At 38.0% G+C, this 18,582-nt stretch overlaps 1 protein-coding gene across 2 annotated transcripts in view; it reads left to right on the forward strand.

Moving 5' to 3' along the window:
• Tax1bp1 (Tax1 binding protein 1) overlaps positions 1–18,582 on the forward strand; it is a 62,305-nt gene that overhangs the window by 25,423 nt on the left and 18,300 nt on the right. For both annotated transcript variants that reach the window (XM_050155437.1, XM_050155438.1), the window contains exons 5-13: positions 1,554–1,712; positions 4,227–4,375; positions 4,459–4,549; positions 7,098–7,283; positions 8,914–9,126; positions 9,428–9,574; positions 10,907–11,033; positions 13,425–13,525; positions 17,236–17,361. In XM_050155437.1, the coding sequence (XP_050011394.1) occupies positions 1,554–1,712; positions 4,227–4,375; positions 4,459–4,549; positions 7,098–7,283; positions 8,914–9,126; positions 9,428–9,574; positions 10,907–11,033; positions 13,425–13,525; positions 17,236–17,361 (1,299 nt within the window). The remainder of the gene's footprint in view (positions 1–1,553; positions 1,713–4,226; positions 4,376–4,458; positions 4,550–7,097; positions 7,284–8,913; positions 9,127–9,427; positions 9,575–10,906; positions 11,034–13,424; positions 13,526–17,235; positions 17,362–18,582) is intronic.

An 18,582-nucleotide genomic window follows, 5' to 3' on the forward strand; every position in this document is an offset into this window, starting at 1 on the left:
AGTGACTAAATAAACTTTTGCCTTTCTTTGAAAATTTCATACATTTATGTAATTTGTTTGGATCAGATTCACCCACCACCATCTTTTCCCAGTTCTCCTTAATCCTTTGTCAGCTTTCCCACTTTGAGAACACTTATTCTGTGCATTTTAGTGTGGTATGTTGGTGCAAATGGAGTATTCTAAAGGATTTTTAGCAGTTTAGCTTTCATAAGTTATTTTAGATTTTAGTCACTTACATCTGTGATTCTATAACCCTGGAAAGCTTTTTGTGGGGACTATTGGGGGAAACCATTTATCAGCTAAGTAAATTCTTTTCTGACTATTTTTCTCTACTTAGAAGCAAACTTTTTTTTTTTTTATAAGACATATTAACCGTCTTATGACATGTTAGGTCCTTTACTGTAGGTGGTGTTTGATGTTTTCTTCTGGAGTTTATATTTTCCTGAACCAAGTAATTAGCAGCATTGCCATAAGAAACAGCTGGAGTTGGTATATTATTGTAGTCTTAATCTTTAAATTTGCATTTTTAACTCAAGCAGTTGTGGAGTGGGGGCTGTATCTGCAGATCCACATGAGACAAGAAATGAATGCACTTCACCATGACTCAGTAGCCCGTGTTAGTTCAAAATTCTAGGCTAGTCTGACATCAGGCAGTTTATTTTAGGCATTCTTTTAAAATATTTATTTATTATGTATACAGAGCATTCCTTCCATGTATGCCTGCAGGCCAGAAGAGGGCACCAGACCCCATTACAGATGGTTGTGAGCCACCATATGGTTGCTGGGAATTGAACTCAGGACCTTTGGAAGAGCAGGCAATGCTCTTAACCTCTGAGCCATCTCGCCAGCCCCTATTTTAGGCATTTTTAAGTACAGCACCATTTTGGAAAAAAGTTTCCTGGTGACAATTGTCTCAATACCGTGTGCACAATAAAACTTAAAATGTGACTGCATTGAAACTCTTTTGCAAAGTACGTTTGACCTCTTCCATAAAGATGGATTCTGTAGCATAAGGGCCTGGGGGGAGGGCAGTATCTAGTGTGGTCTCATACACATAGCTTTAGAGGTGACCAGGCTATAAATGAAGTACGTATGACAATTCCTAAGTGTGGATTGTATTGACTGAGAAGCAAGTCTAAAGATAAAGGTCTAGGGAGGAAGAGTCTGGGATAAACACCATAGTCTAGGAGATTGAGGTGTGACCTGGCTGTACAGGAGAGCACAAGTCACCAGGCTCTTAACTAATCTACTCCCAGCCTCTGTCTGGAAAGCGGGTGTGCATCTCTTTGTTAAAGAGACAGCTCTGCGTGTTAGCATTCCTGGTTCCCCTAGTGCTTACCTGTGAGCACAGGACTTTGTGCCGTCTACACAGTTGGCTGTGTTTGTGTATGTGTAACTCCCACATGTAAATTTTTCTACCAGAGCATAGCAGACTGAATGATATGTAGTGGTAGGTAGAATGCGAACATTGGTGAGTTCACTTTTAAAAGTAGGAAACTAAAATTGTAATATTTTATGATGAAAACTAATTTATTTGAGGTTTTTAAAACCAGCTGAAAATTGAGAAGACCATGAAAGAAAAGGAAGAATTGGTAAAGTTGATCGCTGTTCTTGAAAAAGAAACAGCAGAGCTTCGAGAGCAAGTTGGAAGAATGGAGAGAGAGCTGAGCCATGAGAAAGGGCGATGTGAACAGCTGCAGGCTGAGCAGAAGGTTTGTTACACCGTTCCAAAAGGGAAGCAGTTGGGGCCACCGAAGATCAGATCTTGAAGAAAGTCGCTGTGTATATGGGTGTTTTGTCTGCATGTATGTTGCTGTACACCTTGTGCATGCCTGGGGCCTTTGGAAGTCAGAATTGAGGGTTCTGTCCTCTGGGGCTAGGAATAGATGAGTCTTCTGCAAGAGCAGCAAGTGCTCTGATGAGTTTCTTTTTTTTTTTACTCAGTGACCCAGTCCTCGAACTCTTGAACATCATCCTCTTCCTTCCCAGTGCTAAGATTACAGACATGAACAACCACGTCAGACTTCTTACAACTGTTTCTCAGTATTTTACATCTAATTCTATATCTGCTAGATTTGAGGAGGGGTATGGGGTGTGAAAAATTCCTATAGGAATAATAAACACTAAATAACTGGAAGGTAGAAAGAAAAAATTAAAATTACTCTCCAAATACCATAATTTAACTAGGAATGGTGGCACTTAGTCAGGAAGACTGAGTTCAGGACCAAGTTCACAACAGCATAAGCCACACAGTCAGAGCCTTAACTCCTAACACCCAAACAGCACAAACAAGGCAGAACGCAGTAACCTGAGTAAAGTTCCTACTGTGAGAAAGGCTGTAAATTATCCTCCAAACAAAACCAAACAGCCTACCTAGTTAAAATGGGCATTCTTATTTCTTGAACAAAGAAAAATGACTAGGTAAAAAACTGGGGTTGAGTTTAAAACTGAAAACTATAGAAAGAGATGTAGCCACCTGGTCATTGGTTATGTAATAATTCTCACAAAATAATTTTTAGTTGTAGAAAAAAACTCCTAAAGATTATGACTATATGCATCACCATCTCAATGTTGTATCCAGTTGGATAGTCTCATGCCTATGGACAGGATTGAAACTTTTTTTCAATTGTGAGTTTCTTTTATTGGACTTCTGGCTAACAAGGCTTAGTATTACTAATTTAGTCATTAGTCAGTGATTCTTACTCCTTTCCCACCCTCCTTCTTTTCCTCTTCCATCTGTTTCTTTGAGACAGGGTCTCTTACGTAAATCAGGCTGTTCTTAGGCTTGCTTATCTTACCTCAGCCTCCTGAGTGTTACCATTATAGGTATGTGCTGTCATGCACAGCTTTTGGAAAATGAAGGTACTTTGGCTTTCCAGTTCTTTTAGTGTATAGTTTTTCATAGCAGCACCTTTGTTACACTTGACTCAAAATTTTATCAATTATCTAAGAGTGAAACTTAGAGGGCATAATTGCCATAATTCATGTGATGAAGATGTTTTAAGCTTTAAAGTATCTGTTTAAAGTAGAAGGTTCTATTTTCATCTTTTATGTAGGTTGTAACAGCTTTGAATATTTTAGTCTTTTTGAATGAATCATACCTCAGAGAACATGAGGAGCAGTAGTTATATAGGCATGTGTTGTACTAGAATGGGTATTAAGCTTGATAGTGTCATATGAGACCTGAATTGTCACTGACTTAATAAGAGTGAGATGTCAAACACAAAAGGAAATAATTAAAAATTTTAAATACAACTTTTGTTGCCTGCCCTCGTGTGGAGAAGTGACATCAAAAGTTCATGTAAAGCAGGGATGGAGAATGCATGTTAATAATTGATAGTAGTAGTTCAGGCTGGACATAGTGTATTGCACACCTACGATCTCAGATCTCAGCACGTGGGAAGCGGAAGTAGGAATAGCAGAAGTTCAAGGTCAGATTCAGCTACATGACAACATGACATTATTTAAGAACAACAACAACAAAAAGCTACAAAAACTTGGGAGCTGGTGAAATGGCTTAGTGGTTAAATAAATTTGTTCTTCAGTCATGAAGATCAGGGTTTAGATTCCAGAACCCGCATAACATGCTGGGCATCACTGCAAAAGCCCCTACCCCAGTTTCAAGCTGGGCAGAGAAAGGAGGATCACTGGGGCTTTCTGACTTCCAGCCTGGTCAAGAAAACTCCTTGGGCTCGAGGGAAAGACTGTGGGGAGTAATAGGAGACGACTTGGTGACCTTTTCTGGCCTTTTATAAGCATGGGCTTGCACATCCTGCACATACATGTGTCATAGCTTCAATCGCAAAAATGCAAAACAAAAAATAAAAAGGATGAGTGTATGTATGAAAGTTTAGCTGTTAGAATTTTGGGCTTATTTTACAATCTTGGATTATACAATTTGAAAAAATGAATGTGAGATTGAAATTGTAAGAATTCAGAGCCATATGTAATGGTACGTGCCTGTGTTCTCAGCACCTAAGAGAGAGAATGAAACCCTTTTCACAAACTTATTTATTTGAGACAAGGTCTCTCTTTATCTCCATAGTCCTGGCTGTCTTGGAACTCTCTCTGTAGACCAGGGTGGTCTTGAACTCACAGAGGTCCGCCTCCCAAGTGGTGGAATTAAAGGCATGCACCATTACACTAGGTTTCTTTTTTTAATGGAGAAGTTTCTGAAGTATACACAATTTTGTTTTACTGAAAGATACTTTATTGTTGTTTGTAAGGACTTTCTTGAAGTATCACAAAGTTTGAGAATGGAAAATGAAGAGTTGATGAAGAGATACAGTGAGGCTACATCTAAAGCTCAACAGCTTGAAGAAGATATTGTGTCAGTGACTCATAAGGCAGTTGAAAAAGAAACTGAGCTAGACAGGTATGTCTGGTGCTTTAAAGAAATGATTTCAATGCTTAACAAAGTTCTTTATGGTTTATATTAATTTTTTTTTCTTAACACAGTTTGAAAGATAAACTCAGGAAGGTACAGCATGAAAGAGAACAACTTGAATGTCAGCTGAAGACAGAAAAGGATGAGAAGGAGCTTTATAAGGTAATAAATAGGTCTGTTTCTTTCTTACGCCCAGTGGGCTTTTTTGGTTGAGAATTTGAGAGCAGTGCAGCTGAGCTCCTGGTCACTTGTGTCTTTACAGTCAGGAGAATGATGGGCTGTAGTCAGCTAAACGCTTGCACGGGACCTTGGGGAATATATGTTCATGGCTGATCATGCATTTATAGGGAGGTCCTCATGGCTTTTGTAAGGAGGCCCTTCAGTTATCTCTAGCCGGCCTCTTGCGTGTCTCATAATCACGGCAGTTGATTTCAGAGTGAGTGGTCCAAGATGGGAAGGAAACAAGAGGAAATCATAACTGTAATGCATATTGTCCCTAAAAGCTAGTATTTAGAAAATTTGCTGGTGTTTTAGATATGTAGTAGGTACTGGATAATTAAAGAAGTTTAATGGTAATAGGATAGTTTATTAAAGTTTATAATAGTGTTTACCTTTTAAGAATATATATTTCTTCAGAGATAATCATATTTTTTAAAAACTTAAATTTGTTTAATGTATGTGTGTGTGTGTGTGTGTGTGTGTGTGTGCAAGATTGTGAGTACATGAGTGTGGGCATACAGAAGCCATGATGTGTGTGGAGGTCAGAGGACTTGTTCTTTCTTTCCTGCCATATGGGGTCTGGGGATTGAGCACAACTGTCAGGCTTGGCCACAAGTGCCTGATCTTCTCTGCCAGTCCCTGGTCATATTTCAGATTAGCTTTTGAAAAAACTGTCAGATTATAGTTTTATAGAATTTTCCCACTGCTTGTGAGTCTTACCTTTTCAAAATTTTCCATCTTTTTAAAGCATTCTTGAAATTAGGACTAAATTAGCTTAATTGTGGGTGAAAATTGAGACTAATTTTCTTATCTGAGAACCATTTCCTGTAGAAAGTTCTAAATTAAAGGCTGGAATATTGCTGAGTAAGGTATTTGCACTTAAGTATGAGAACCTGAGTTCAGATCCCAAGAGTCCATATAAAGCTGGACACAATGGTAGGTGTCTCAGGGTTGCTATTGCTGTGAAGAGACCCCATGACCACGGCAACTCTTATAAAGGAAAACATTTAATTGGAGTGGCTCGTTTACAGTTCAGAGGTTTAGTCCATTATCATCATGGTGGGACATGACTACGTGCAGGCAGACATGGTGCTGGAGAGGTCTCTGCTACATGTTGATGTGCAGGCCACAGGTAGAAGACTGTCTCTGGGTGTGGCTTCAGCATATGTGAGCCCTCAAAGCTCACCTTCACAGTGACATACTTGCTACAACAAGACCACATGTATTCCAACAAAGCCACAACTCTTAATGGTGCTCTGCCCTTTGGGGACAATTTTCTTTCAAACCACCACAGCATGTGTCTGTAATCCTAGCTTACTATAGCAAGGTGGCAGGTGGAGATAAGTGAATCCCTGGAAGCCTGTGGGCCAGCTAGCTTGAATGTATTCAGTTGTGGACAAGAGACCCTATCCAGAGAAGGTGGAAGACAAGGACCAACATCAGAGGATGTCCTCTGACCTTCACGTGGCACCATAGCATGTGTGTTCCGTGACACTTGCACACTCACAAGAATAGACGTACCAAGATTTTTAAAAGTTTGAGATAAACATTCTAAGTTACCAACCTCAAGGCACTTTTATGACCTGATAGTTAATGAACATTAGTGTTTTAGAAGTGATGCTGCAAAGGTTTGGGCTGTTGACAGAGATATTTCATCCCTAGGAGCAGAAATTAGTTCTTTCTGTAGCTATAAAGAGTGAAGTACAAAAAGCAATTTATTTTTCTCTAGCACATAAAAAATGTGCATGTATGCATGTGTACATGTGTGCATACTCAATGTGAATACATGATGCGTGTGGGGATGGAAGATAAGTCACTGTTTACCTGTGCAAGTTAAGAGAACAACTTTAGTCTCATAGAAAATAGACAACATAGTACTTCTTGTAAGCAAAAAGTGGAATTGGGCTGGAGATGGCCCATTGGTTTAAGGGCTGTTTTACTGAGGACTAGAGAGTGGTTCCGTTCCTAGCACTCAAATCAAATGGCTTTCTCATATAACTCTGATATCCCCTGGCCTTTGTGAGCACCTAACACTTGTTTGAACGTATCTACAGACTTAATACACATCATTAAAAGAAAGATACATCTTTTTTTAAAGTATAATTGTTTAGATGTTTTAAATGTAGCCCTTTTAGTTTACAGAACTTTTTTGTAGTCTGATTTTTAAATATGTCTTTAGCATGATGTTTCTTCCCACCCAAAACACCCAAACATTTATATTTTAAAATAGAAAATAAATGATTGAACTGATGGTAAAGTCTTTAGAGATCATATAATATAGTTAGATATTAGATTGTCTGTAGCTTTCAAAACCTGTGTTCTGCCACTGTATGCCTGGGTAGCCATTTTACAGAACTTGGGTCTCCTGAAACCCAGTTCCTCCTTTGGCATTTTTGGATGAGAAATAAATAATGGTATTTTAAACTTTGACTAACTTGAGTTATGATGCTAGCAAGAATATTGTTGATGATTTCAAACACTGTTATCACAGGTACATTTGAAGAATACAGAAATAGAAAATACCAAGCTTATGTCAGAAGTACAGACTTTAAAGAATTTAGATGGAAACAAAGAAAGCATGATTGCCCAGCTCAAAGAAGAGATCGACAAACTGCAGTCGTGCTTGGTTGAAAAGGAAAATTTGTACATGGCTCTCCTGCTTACAGCCTCAAATAAAGTAAGTACTTTAGAAAAATGTTGAAGATTGTGAAACTTATCTCTTGTATCGTTTTTTACTCATGTTTTATATTCTTCCCAGCTTCTTTTTAAAAATCCTCCTTCCTTTTTAATTATGATTTATTTTATTTTTACTTATGTATCTTTGTGTCAAGCATGTGGTCACCTGTGGAAGTTGGAAGAAGCAGCTGAGTCCACTGGAGCTGGGGTTATTCAACCATCACTTTTGAAAAAGTTTAAGACCACAACAAAGTTACTGAACACCTCCTGCCTCCAGTTCCTAAGAATTGGGATTATAGGCATCCACTACCTACCTGGGCTCTTGCTTTATGTAGCATGCTGTATAGAGCTTGTCCTCATCTTTCTTTTCCAGTAGCTACATATTATTGCATGGATACATTTATTTTATTTTAGTGTTTAGCTTTTATGGATGAATATTAGGTTGTCTCAGCATTTTGATATGAATTATACTGGAGATATAGTTAATGCAACATTGAAAATGTTAGAAGTCTATGACATTTACAATTCTTGATTAAGTCTACAGTTGCTTTTTTAATCTAAATGACTGCAAATGCAAATGTAAAAAGTATATTTGATTAGATTTGATTTAATAAGATGCTAAAATATCTTTTAAGCATCTTTTTTTGCATTTAAGCAAGGCTTCAGTGAAATGCATAATTTGAATGCTGAGGGAAATGATTACTAATTGCTAAAATATTTTAGGAGATTGTAATGTCTGAATTTATGATTCTAAAGGGATTTAAATAGTGATGAGTATACAAACCAAAAGTTAGCATCCTTTGTTTGCTGTATGAATGTAGGATTTTAATTTACACATATGCACACACACATTTAAATTCAAATAAGAATGTATGAACATGGAATGTGTCTGTATATAGTTTCCCAGAACTTTTTAATTTTTCTTTTGAGACAAGTTCTCAGTGTATAACCCTAGCTGTCTTGGAACTCAATATATAGGTCATGCTGGTCTCAAATTCATGCGACTGGCCTGTTTCTGCCTTCTGAATGCTTGGATTAAAGATTCTTGGCCCCATACCTAGCCAAAACTTGTTTTTGTTTGCTTATTTGTTTTTGAGTTATAAATATAAAATGTTACTATGGATATACTTGTGGAGCCTTTTGATTCATCTTTATAGCGGCACAGTATTTTCTTGTTTTTAGAATCTGTGTAGTCAGTACTTCTGTAGTTTACTGATTTTAGCTTTCTGAGCATACTGCAGTCAGTATTCTTATATAGCTAAAGTGGAACTAGGCACATGGTTAAGTCTGTAGAATATATTCCTTCAAATTGAGATGTGGGACTAACAGACATTTAACTTTTAATAGTTATTTTCTGATTGCCTTTTCAGAAGATACTATATTGGGCTGAGCAGTGGTGTCGCATGCCTTTAATTCCAATACTTGGGAGGTAGAGGCAGGTTGATCTCTGTGACTTTGGGGCCAGCCTGGTCTACAACAGCTAGTTCCGGGACAGCCAGGGCTGTTACACAGAGAAACCCTGTCTCATGGGAAATCTTAAAACCCATGTCATGAGTGGAAAAGCATTATTTCATTTAAAATTCTGGAACTGTTGAAACCTTTTAAATTTTTTAAATTTTAATTTAATTCAGGAAGATCCAGTACTTCTAAAGGAGAAACTTCGGAAAGCAGAGGATCAAATTCAGGCAACACGGCAAGAAGCTGTCTTCCTGGCTAAAGAGCTCAGTGATGCTGTGAATGTGAGAGATAGAACAATGGCAGATCTGCACACTGCACGCCTGGAGAACGAGAGGGTGAAGAAGCAGCTCTCAGAACTCCAGTTAAATGCTGCAAGGAAAGACCAGGTAGAGCAAGTTCATTTGGTATCTTGATCCCCAGTATACTTATAAGCTCCATAAAGGAGAGGAAACTAAGTTAGGTCAGAAAGACTAATGGCTTTTTTGTTTGTTTTGTTTTGTTTTTTGAGACAGGACGTCTCTTTGTATTCCTTGCAATCCCAAACCTCAAAACAAATATAAATATAAAGCCAAGAAAAAAATCATGGAAATGAAGTTAGGATTTATTATTACATTATGAAGTATCAGAATTTTTTTCCTTAGTTGAAATCCTTTCCCTCCCTCCCTCTCCTTTCTTTCTGTCTCTAAGGAAAAGACTGATACACTGGAGCATGAACTGAGGAGAGAAGTTGAAGATCTGAAACTCCGACTGCAGATGGCTGCAGATCATTATAAAGAAAAGTTTAAGGAATGCCAGAGGCTCCAAAAACAAATAAACAAACTTTCAGACCAGTCAGTAAGTGTTCCTGAATTCCTGTAAAGTGAAGTTTTCCTTTGCCAGCTTTTTGTTTGCAAATAAAATGTGTATAATCTAAATATTAATCTTTTGAATATAAATTATCACCTAATTTTTTTCTGAGCACAAACTGTATCTTCTATTATGTTTATTTTTGTAGGTGTAAATGTGTGTTGGGAGTGGTATGTGAAGGTCAGAAGACAACTTGAAGGAGTTGATTATCTCTTCTACCTTCTGGGTCTCAGGGATAGGGGATGGAAGGGAGGATATTAAGTTTATGGAAGTGCTTTTACACATTGAGCTATCCTGCTGGCCTGAGCTCATTACTTCTTGATTTCAGGTCTAATCCTGTAATGGCAATCCTCTTTTCTGTTTGAACCTGAGTTCTGTATTTATTGAGCACCAATAAAGGAAGCTAGGTCAGCAGCAAGAGCAGACAGGAACAAGCATGCTTGTCTTTCTGCCATTGCTCTCTTAAGCTCTTGTGAGCACCTCTGTCAATTAAATTTAGTATATAGTGTTAGATGTCACTTGTGGCAGTGGACTGTTCTCACTGCTCTCTTAGTTGTCTTTTCCATCCTGCTTATACCACTTAGGAAGAGGTAAAATGTGGTAGCTAATTCTATATTTCATGGAGTAGTAGGTAGGTATTTCATAATAAAGCAAAGACATTTCATTTGGATGGGTTTATATATTAAAGTAAGCCCTAAATTGTGCTGAAATATAAGACTTATTGCATGAGGGAATATCTTGGAAGTGAAATGTAAAGAAAACATTGGTTACTGTGTACAGACCTTTGTGTGTTAGTGTTATTTAGGTTCTCAGGGATAAATAGGGGCAAAGATGCACGTGCAGTAGGAAAATAGGAAGCATTTTGTGAAGGAACGTTGTGATTTACAGAGATTTGTAAGTAGGTGTATTCATTTTATTTTTCCTACATGTGCGTGTATGTACTATATGTGTGTTTTTGGTGCTTGTGGAAGTCAGAAGAAGGCATTGCATCCCCTAGAATTGGAGTTAGAGGTGACTGCAAACCACTGTGTATGTGGTAACAATCAAACATAGGTCCTCTGCAAGAGCCACACATGCTCTTAACTGTGGAGATTGTGAGATTTCTATCAATGATGCGTTTTGGTGATTTCACAGGAAAGAAGCAGTTAGTTTTCTTTTACAATGTTTTCATCAGTTAGGAAAATGTAGCTTTATTCCTTTTAGACTTTCAAAATGAGTAGTTCTGTGAACTTTTTTTGATTATTTGCATGTTTAGTAAAGAAAATCAATATGACTGATTCGGTGACTCTTTCAGTAATTTATTGTTAACATTTCGGATAGGCCAGTACTAACAGTGTCTCCACAAAGAGAATCGGGAATCAGCAGAGAGTGAATGATGCCTCAGTAACCATGGACCTGGCCGCTTCTGCTTCTGCTGTGGATGCCAAGCCAGCAGTGTCTTCTGCAGGTAAAATCTGCCTCTGTATAGAGCCACCCTCCTTGAAAACTGTGTATCCTGATTTGATACTGTCTGCTTCCATGTATGAGAATTTCAGACTGCTTCCATAAATTCTTGTGAGAGAGAATTGAGGCAAAGTAGAAGTGAGGGTTTTAAAGTGAGGTAAAGTTACCTATGTACTTACCATGCAGACTGTGAGTGTAAACTAGTATTATCTTCAGAACATGTTAGAAACTGAGTTGGCACTGGGGGCTGGAGCGATGGCTCAGCTGTTAAGAGCAGCTCTGATTCCTCCCTTCCAGAGGACCCAGGTTTGATTCCCAGCACCCATGTGGCAATTCACAGCTAACTGCCTGTAGCTCCAGTTCCGGGAGATCCAAAGCCCTCCCACAGACTTTGAGACAGACAAAACACTAATGCACATAAAATAAATAATGAATGAATTGTAAAAAATTGAGTTGGTGCTAGAAGTACTAATTTGAAACATAGGGAACAATGAAATGGAAGAATTCTTTCCATTCAGTTATGTTATAAATATGGACCAGAGAAGGGTCTTAGAGCACAGTGACAAAGGACAAATGTGGAAAAAGTGATGGCTTTGAAAAGTCAGGATGTTGCTGCACAGTGAGTGACAACATTCAGCCTGGAGTTTTATCTTGCACTTTGAGTAGTTATTTTACCTTAATGATTTTATAGCATTAAAGCAAATGATAATTCTGCAGGGGAAAACTACCCCATCCTTCTAAACCCCTTCTCTTCCCTCCTGCTCTGCATCACTAGGGTACATCTTTCTTTAGTGGATTATAATATTGGTGGGTTAACTGTTGATTAGTTTGTTTAAAACATTCAGATATACTAAATGAGTAATTAATTTGAATTAACTCCACCGATTTTCATTTGTACTTCTTGTCCTTCTTTTATACTTATTTACAATAAGGAAAATAGGTACCAGCAAAGTATATTTCCGTTTTTAGTGTATGGTATATTAGTTTTATAAAATAAGATTTCTTAGACTACTAAATATTTAGAAACAACCCTATAGGACAGTATGCACCATTTTATTTATTTGTCCTCTCTTAAGTTGAGTATTCCTTCTTGGAAATGCTGGGAAAGGAAAGACTTTTAGGTTTCAGGTTTTTCCACAAATTGGAATGTTTGGGTAAACAGATCATCATTCCCAATCTCAAACACGTCATATCTGAAGCTCTCGTAGTGTCAGATGTGTTCTGAGAGCTTCAGAGTTTGGAACATTTGTTTCAGTTTTTTTAGTGGAACTTGAATTTCAGATTTTAGGATAAGAATATTCAACCTGTAGTACCTACTGTGATACAGAATCCTGATTTCATAAAGACTTAGTGAAGGGAAACGGCTAAGAGCTGAAAGAACAAACTTAGGAGCATGGCTTTCTGGCTGCCTACCCAGTTATGTAACAACAGCAGTTCTTTGGCTACTTTGAAAATTGTAGCAGGTTTTTTGCTTTTTGTTTTGGTTTGCTTTTTGATTTTTTACTATTGAATGTGAATTTTGTTCTGGTCAAAACTGACATTTAAAAATTCTCACATAGAGGTCAGGTATGGTGGTACATTCCTGTAACCCCAGCACCCAAGAAGTAGAGAGAGTAGGTATGAATTGAAAGCTATCCTGGGCTATATAGGAACACTGTCTTAGAAACAAAGCAAAGTAAGACACACACATGTCCACACATGCACTGGGGGAGAGAACAACAAACATTTCACAATTTGTTTTTTTGGGGGGCGGGGGTTGTACTTTACTAAAGTGCTAAGCAAATACTCTATTACTGAGCTGGATCACCAAACCAACCTTTTCTTTCTTAAAATTTATTTGAGACAGGATCTTACCAAGTTGCCCAGGCTGGCCCTTGAGCCCTGTGTATTCCCGTCTGCTTTGGATGCTCCCTGTCCTAGTCTTCTGAATAGTGGGATTGTAGTTCCGTGTACTCCCAGTTCTGGCAATATTCCAGGTTTTGTTCCACAATACACTTATTCAGGTTTTTTTACAGAAAGATAAAGGAAAAAAATAATTGTTTTGGTTTTTTGAGGTAGCACCACTCATTTTGTAGCCCTGACTGGCTTGGATTTGGAGGTATAGACCAGGCTGGTCTCAGACAGAGTACATAATGTTTTTATTATTTTAATGTGTATGGATGTTTTGCCTATATGCATGCATGTGTATTACCTATGGAGGCTGGAAGAGAGTATCAGATCCCTTGGGACTAGAATTATAGACAGCTGTGAGCGGCCATGTGAGTGCTGGCAGTTGAACCCAGGTCCTTTGGTAGGGCAGTAATTGCTCTTAACACCTCCAGACAGTAAATGTTACTTTAAATATATTTAAACATTTTCATAATACTATGTAAATATTCTGCTTTTGTTGCAACAGAGACAGATTTTGACATGTTAACAAAGGATCATGTCTGTGAAATGACCAAAGAAATTGCTGAGAAAACAGAAAAGTATAATAAATGTAAACAACTCTTGCAGGTAAGTTAGCTCCCTTTTCAGTGGAAGATTTATCAAATAGTAACTGCTTTGCCTTAATTATTTTTATTGATGTATGGAGGGTTTCTTTTCCCATTTTCTATATTGATGCTGCATTTGGGATGATGAAAGGGGTGTTTGTATACCTTTACATGCAGGTCTTTTTGTAAAATCTTTATCATAAGCCAGTATTTTCCATACCCATGATAAAAATGTCCTTGTTTGAATATGAGTAATTGATAATTAGAATTGTTTTCTCTGTATTAGAATGATATATGGAAAGCATTTGAACTAGGGAAGAAATTCTTTTTAAAAATGAAATTCTATATAAAAATGAATTAGTAACAGAAGATTGTATTACATTTATATACTTATGTGTTCACTCATGCCCTCACCATTGTGGGTGCATGTGGAGGCCATAGATTGATTTCGTGATGTCTTCCTTAGTCGCTTCCTCAGAGTACTTTTTCAGACAGGGTCTGTCATGAACCTAGAGCCAACAATTTGGGCTGGATTGGCTGCCAGTGAGTCCCACTACTGGGGTTACAGACGCATGCTGCTGTGGCCCGTGGGTTGGTAGGGATCTGAATTCAGATTCTCAGTGCTTGTGCAGCAAGTACTTGACCCATCCAGCCATCTCCCAAACGTATCTTTTAGTACATATTTAGCAACCATATTTTCAGAATGAAGGATGGGAATGTTAAGTAAATGAATTATTCTCCCTCTCTTGAGTTGAATTTAGTTATTTTAAGCACCATTGTTCAGATTCTTTCAGTTTCATTACTTTTTACTGGTAAAAGTTACTTTGCATTATTTAAAGTATAAGGTAAAAATGCTTCTCATGTATATCTAGTTTTGAATGGAGGGCAAAATAATTTTGTATTTGTATATGTGGTTTTTAAAGTTTTGTGTGTTTTTTTTGCATAAGGGAAAGGAAGGTAACATTTTTAGAACAACAAAATGAAATTTGTAAATCTGCTCAGTGTTACTGTAATAACTTAAGATATTTTGTTACTTGTTTAGTGGTAATGCTTAATGTTTTAATCAAGTCTTAAATTGAACTTTCTGAGGTCTTTATAGAAGATATGAAGATGGTACTGATGTTCTAGTGTGATGCAGTGCACTTTTGCTGGGATGTATAACAGAGGGATTGGATTTTGTTTAATTTTTGTTTTCATGTATATAGGTATTTTGCCTATATCTGTGTGTGCACTGCATGTGATAGCAGATGTCACCTCATCAGGGGTCCTGGTAACTTGTCTTTTAGTGCTTATTGTTCTCAGAGCTGGCAACAGTGACTGCATTGCTTCCCCTTAGGCCGTCAGCGCTCCTCACATGGGTCTGCCCAATGGACTGTTCCTTTGACAAACCTACAAGATGCCCATACAAGATGCAGCTGTTCTTACAGCCTCTCAAGGACATTAGGATTAGCTCCAAAGTACTGTTGACATGAATGCATCTATAGGCTCATCCTTTTTATGTTTTTTTTTCCCCTCTGGATATTAATGGTTTTTATTTTTTTTCTGGAAGTAGTAGAGTCAGTTTCTCAGCACGCCATAACTGCTTCTTTTTTCAGCTTAGAATGTTTTAACCTAGCTTTGTGAAAAAGATGGAAGTAGCAGTTTCCTTTTTCATTGTTCCTACCTGGTACTGCTCTTCCAGGACTACAGATGGCCAAAACTAAGGGGCTTAGGTTTTGAGGCAACTGGGTGTTCAGTTCATCTTATCTAGCATGTGCGTCTCTTGCCTGATTGGATAGCCCAGCGTTCTGAGAAGAATGGAGGGTGCCTGAGTGAATGAGTGTGGCCTTGGAAGCAGTCTGGAAAGTGGGGGGAATATGGTGATAATTAGGGGCGATTCTTGATTGTTAAAGGTACTCTGAACATTTCTCTCTCTCTCTCTCTCTCTCTCTCTCTCTCTCTCTCTCTCTCTCTTTTTTTTTTTTTTTTTTTTTTTGCGCCAGGGGGTTATTGTTCATCTTGGTATGTAATTTTTTTCTAGAAGTGTGGAAATCAGATTTTGCCAAATTGTGTGGTTATTTACAAACAAAATACATAACTAAGCAGGTATAGCTTTATTCTATACATGTGGTGGGTGACTTTGGCCATTTGACTCAAAGAATTCACCCTTCAGACTACAGTAGAAACAAGATTACAAATCTCTTTATTATGCTCCCAAAGCCATGGGGCATGGCAGTGTTGGGTGCAATATGCTGTTAAATTTTGTTTCCTTAATGATGTTTTTAGAAAATCAAATTTTAATTTTGACAGAGATCAATTTCTTTTATATTTTGTATTTAAAAATGTTCTGCAAAGTATTAAACATAATTCTCTGCGCTGTGTCCAGGAGTTACTTGTTTTGTTTTGCTGTGCTTAGAGATCAAACCCAGGGCCTCACAATGCTTCAACCAGTGATCTGCCAGTGGGCTGCTCTCCTGGTCCACCTAGAATTCTGTAGTCAGCTTTTACATTTAAGTTTGTAGAACATTTAGATTTGTCTTGGCTATGTTCTGAAGTATGGAATGGAAAGAAGTGGAGTTTAGAAAGTTGGTCCTTTTCCCATTGATTACTCAAAATATTTTTGAGCTTTACCTCAAAAGAACAAATACTTAAAATGAAATTGGCCCTTTTACTTTTTGGTTACTTATTTGTAACCTCTTCCTTGTGGGGTGTGTGTGTGTGTGTGTTTTCAAGACAGGGTTTCTCTGTAGCTTTGGAGCCTGTCCTGGATCTAGCTCTTGTAGACCAAACTGGCCTGGCCTCGAACTCAAGAGAGATCTGCCTGCCTCTGCCTCCTGAGTGCTGGGATTAAAGGCATGCACTGCCAGCACCTGACTTTTATTTTTGTGTGTATGTGTTTAAGAAAAAGGAGCTGTCATAAAAGCTAAACCATAAAATGAGTTCTATTTCCTCCTTTTACAAAAGTAATACATACTTACTATAAAATGTCATAGTCTTAAAAATGTAAAGAATAGAGGTGATTAAAAAGTGCATCCATGGCCAGGAAGTGGTGGTGCATACCTTTAATCGCAGCACTCAGGAGGTTGAGGCAGGTGGATTTCTGAGTTCAAGGCCATCCAGGAATGCTTTGGCCCTTTTACTTTTTGGTTACTTATTTGTAACCTCTTCCTTGTGGTGGTGGTGGTGGTGGTGGTGGTGGTGGTGGTGGTGGTGGTGTGTGTGTGTGTGTGTGTTTGTTTTCAAGACAGGGTTTCTCTGTAGCGTTCTGGATCCAGAGCCTGTTCTGGATCTAGCTCTTGTAGACCAAACTGGCCTGGCCTTGAACTCAGAGAGATCCGCTTTGGAACAAAGCAAGTTCTAAGCTGTTTCACAGAAACCTTGTCTCAAAAAAGCCAAAAGCCAAAAAAAAAAAAAGTACATTCATGATCTTGATCCAAAGTATAAGAACTACTCATATTTTGGATTGTCCTTTTCTCTACAACATATTAACTGTTGAAAACAAATTATAAACAAAATGAGATTGTATTATCTTTTGCAGTGTACTCTTAATATGACACTCATGGTCTGCTGATCCACTTATCGCGCTCTTAAGGAGATACGTGCTATTCCATTGTGTAGCTGTAAAATGATTTATTCATTCTTGTCTTGGTAAACATTTTGATTTTATACAGTAATCTTCACATGTATGTATTTATATAGATACCCGCTCTATGGAGATGTGAAGTTTTTAGTAATTATGCTAATTTTATTTAGGAGGAGAAAACCAAATGCAATAAATATGCTGATGAACTTGCAAAAATGGAGCTGAAGTGGAAAGAACAAGTAAAAATTGCTGAAAATGTAAAACTTGAACTAGCTGAAGTAGAGGACAATTACAAAGTAAGTTTCACAGACTTGATGTATTGTGCTTAGTGAACATGATCCTGTTGAAAATGTGTTACCTATAAAATACCAACTTAGTACATTTTCAATATAGATAAACTAGGTAGTATTTTATTCTATAAATATGCTGTGTATTTAGTTACATACAGTTTTATTCACCAAACTGAGAAAATAGGCTCCTACATGCATTGGTTATTATGGTTTAGTTCTTTGGATTCAGGTGGATTTTAAAATTTATCTGTTTGAAAAGTTTTTTAGTACACGCTCATTATATAATAGTAGGTTTCGGTGTATTTTCATGCATCTATATGATGTATTTTTATAATACTACCCCATGGAAAAAAATATTCCCCAACACACACTATAGCTTCCCACTGATACCCTGTCCAAATAGTTCCCTTCTTTCATGTCCTGTCCTGTGTCTGTCTACCACCACCTTCCCCAGCCCCCATGAATTTCATTAGGGTTGCTTTACGGAGCATGGGGAAGAGGTTATTTACAGGGGTATGGATAACTCAGCAGTGACTGTTCACTAAGAAAATGTCTCTCTACTCCAGCAGCCATCAACTACCAATTAATCCTCAGAAAATGTGAGGCCTGCCTTATTAGATATGTCCTCCGTGCTGGAATGTTGATGGGCCAGTCTTGTGCAGGTTTTAGGCAGGTGATGACATTTGCTGAGAATTGAATGGTACAAAGGCCATGCCACACGCAGAAGACAGCATTCCACAGCACTCCACTCCTTTCTGTCTCTTAGATTCTCTTTCTCCTGGAGTGTTCCCTGAGCCTTGGGTGAGGTGACAAAGATCTTCATTTGGCGCTAAGCATTCTATAGTTTTTTAATGTCAGTGCTTTGACCAGTTCTCTAACCACTGCAAAGAGAAACTTCTCTGCCCAAAGCTGACTGCAGCACTAATGTGGGTGTGTACATAATAGTTAGAAGGCAGCTTGACAGATGTATGAGCATCATGGCCATTTAGCAGTAGACTAGCAGAAGTCCTGTGTCCTCCCTAGCTATGGGTTTTTACTAGATGTACACTACTAGATCTGTGCTCCTTTCAGTGGGAACACATACAGGCTGTTGCATTGGTGGGCATGTTTTGCTTGGCACACTGGTAGTATAGCACACAGGGCTCATAGCTTAGTGAGACTTGCAGTTCTTTCCCAGGAGCCTGCGTAGCAAGCATCCTCTGTATGTTGCTATGAAAGCTAGCCAAC

Source organism: Alexandromys fortis, unplaced genomic scaffold, assembly GCF_014885135.2.
Source record: "Alexandromys fortis isolate MF-2015 unplaced genomic scaffold, M_Fortis_MF-2015_v1.1 scaffold_93, whole genome shotgun sequence".
Lineage (NCBI taxonomy): Eukaryota > Metazoa > Chordata > Mammalia > Rodentia > Cricetidae > Alexandromys > Alexandromys fortis.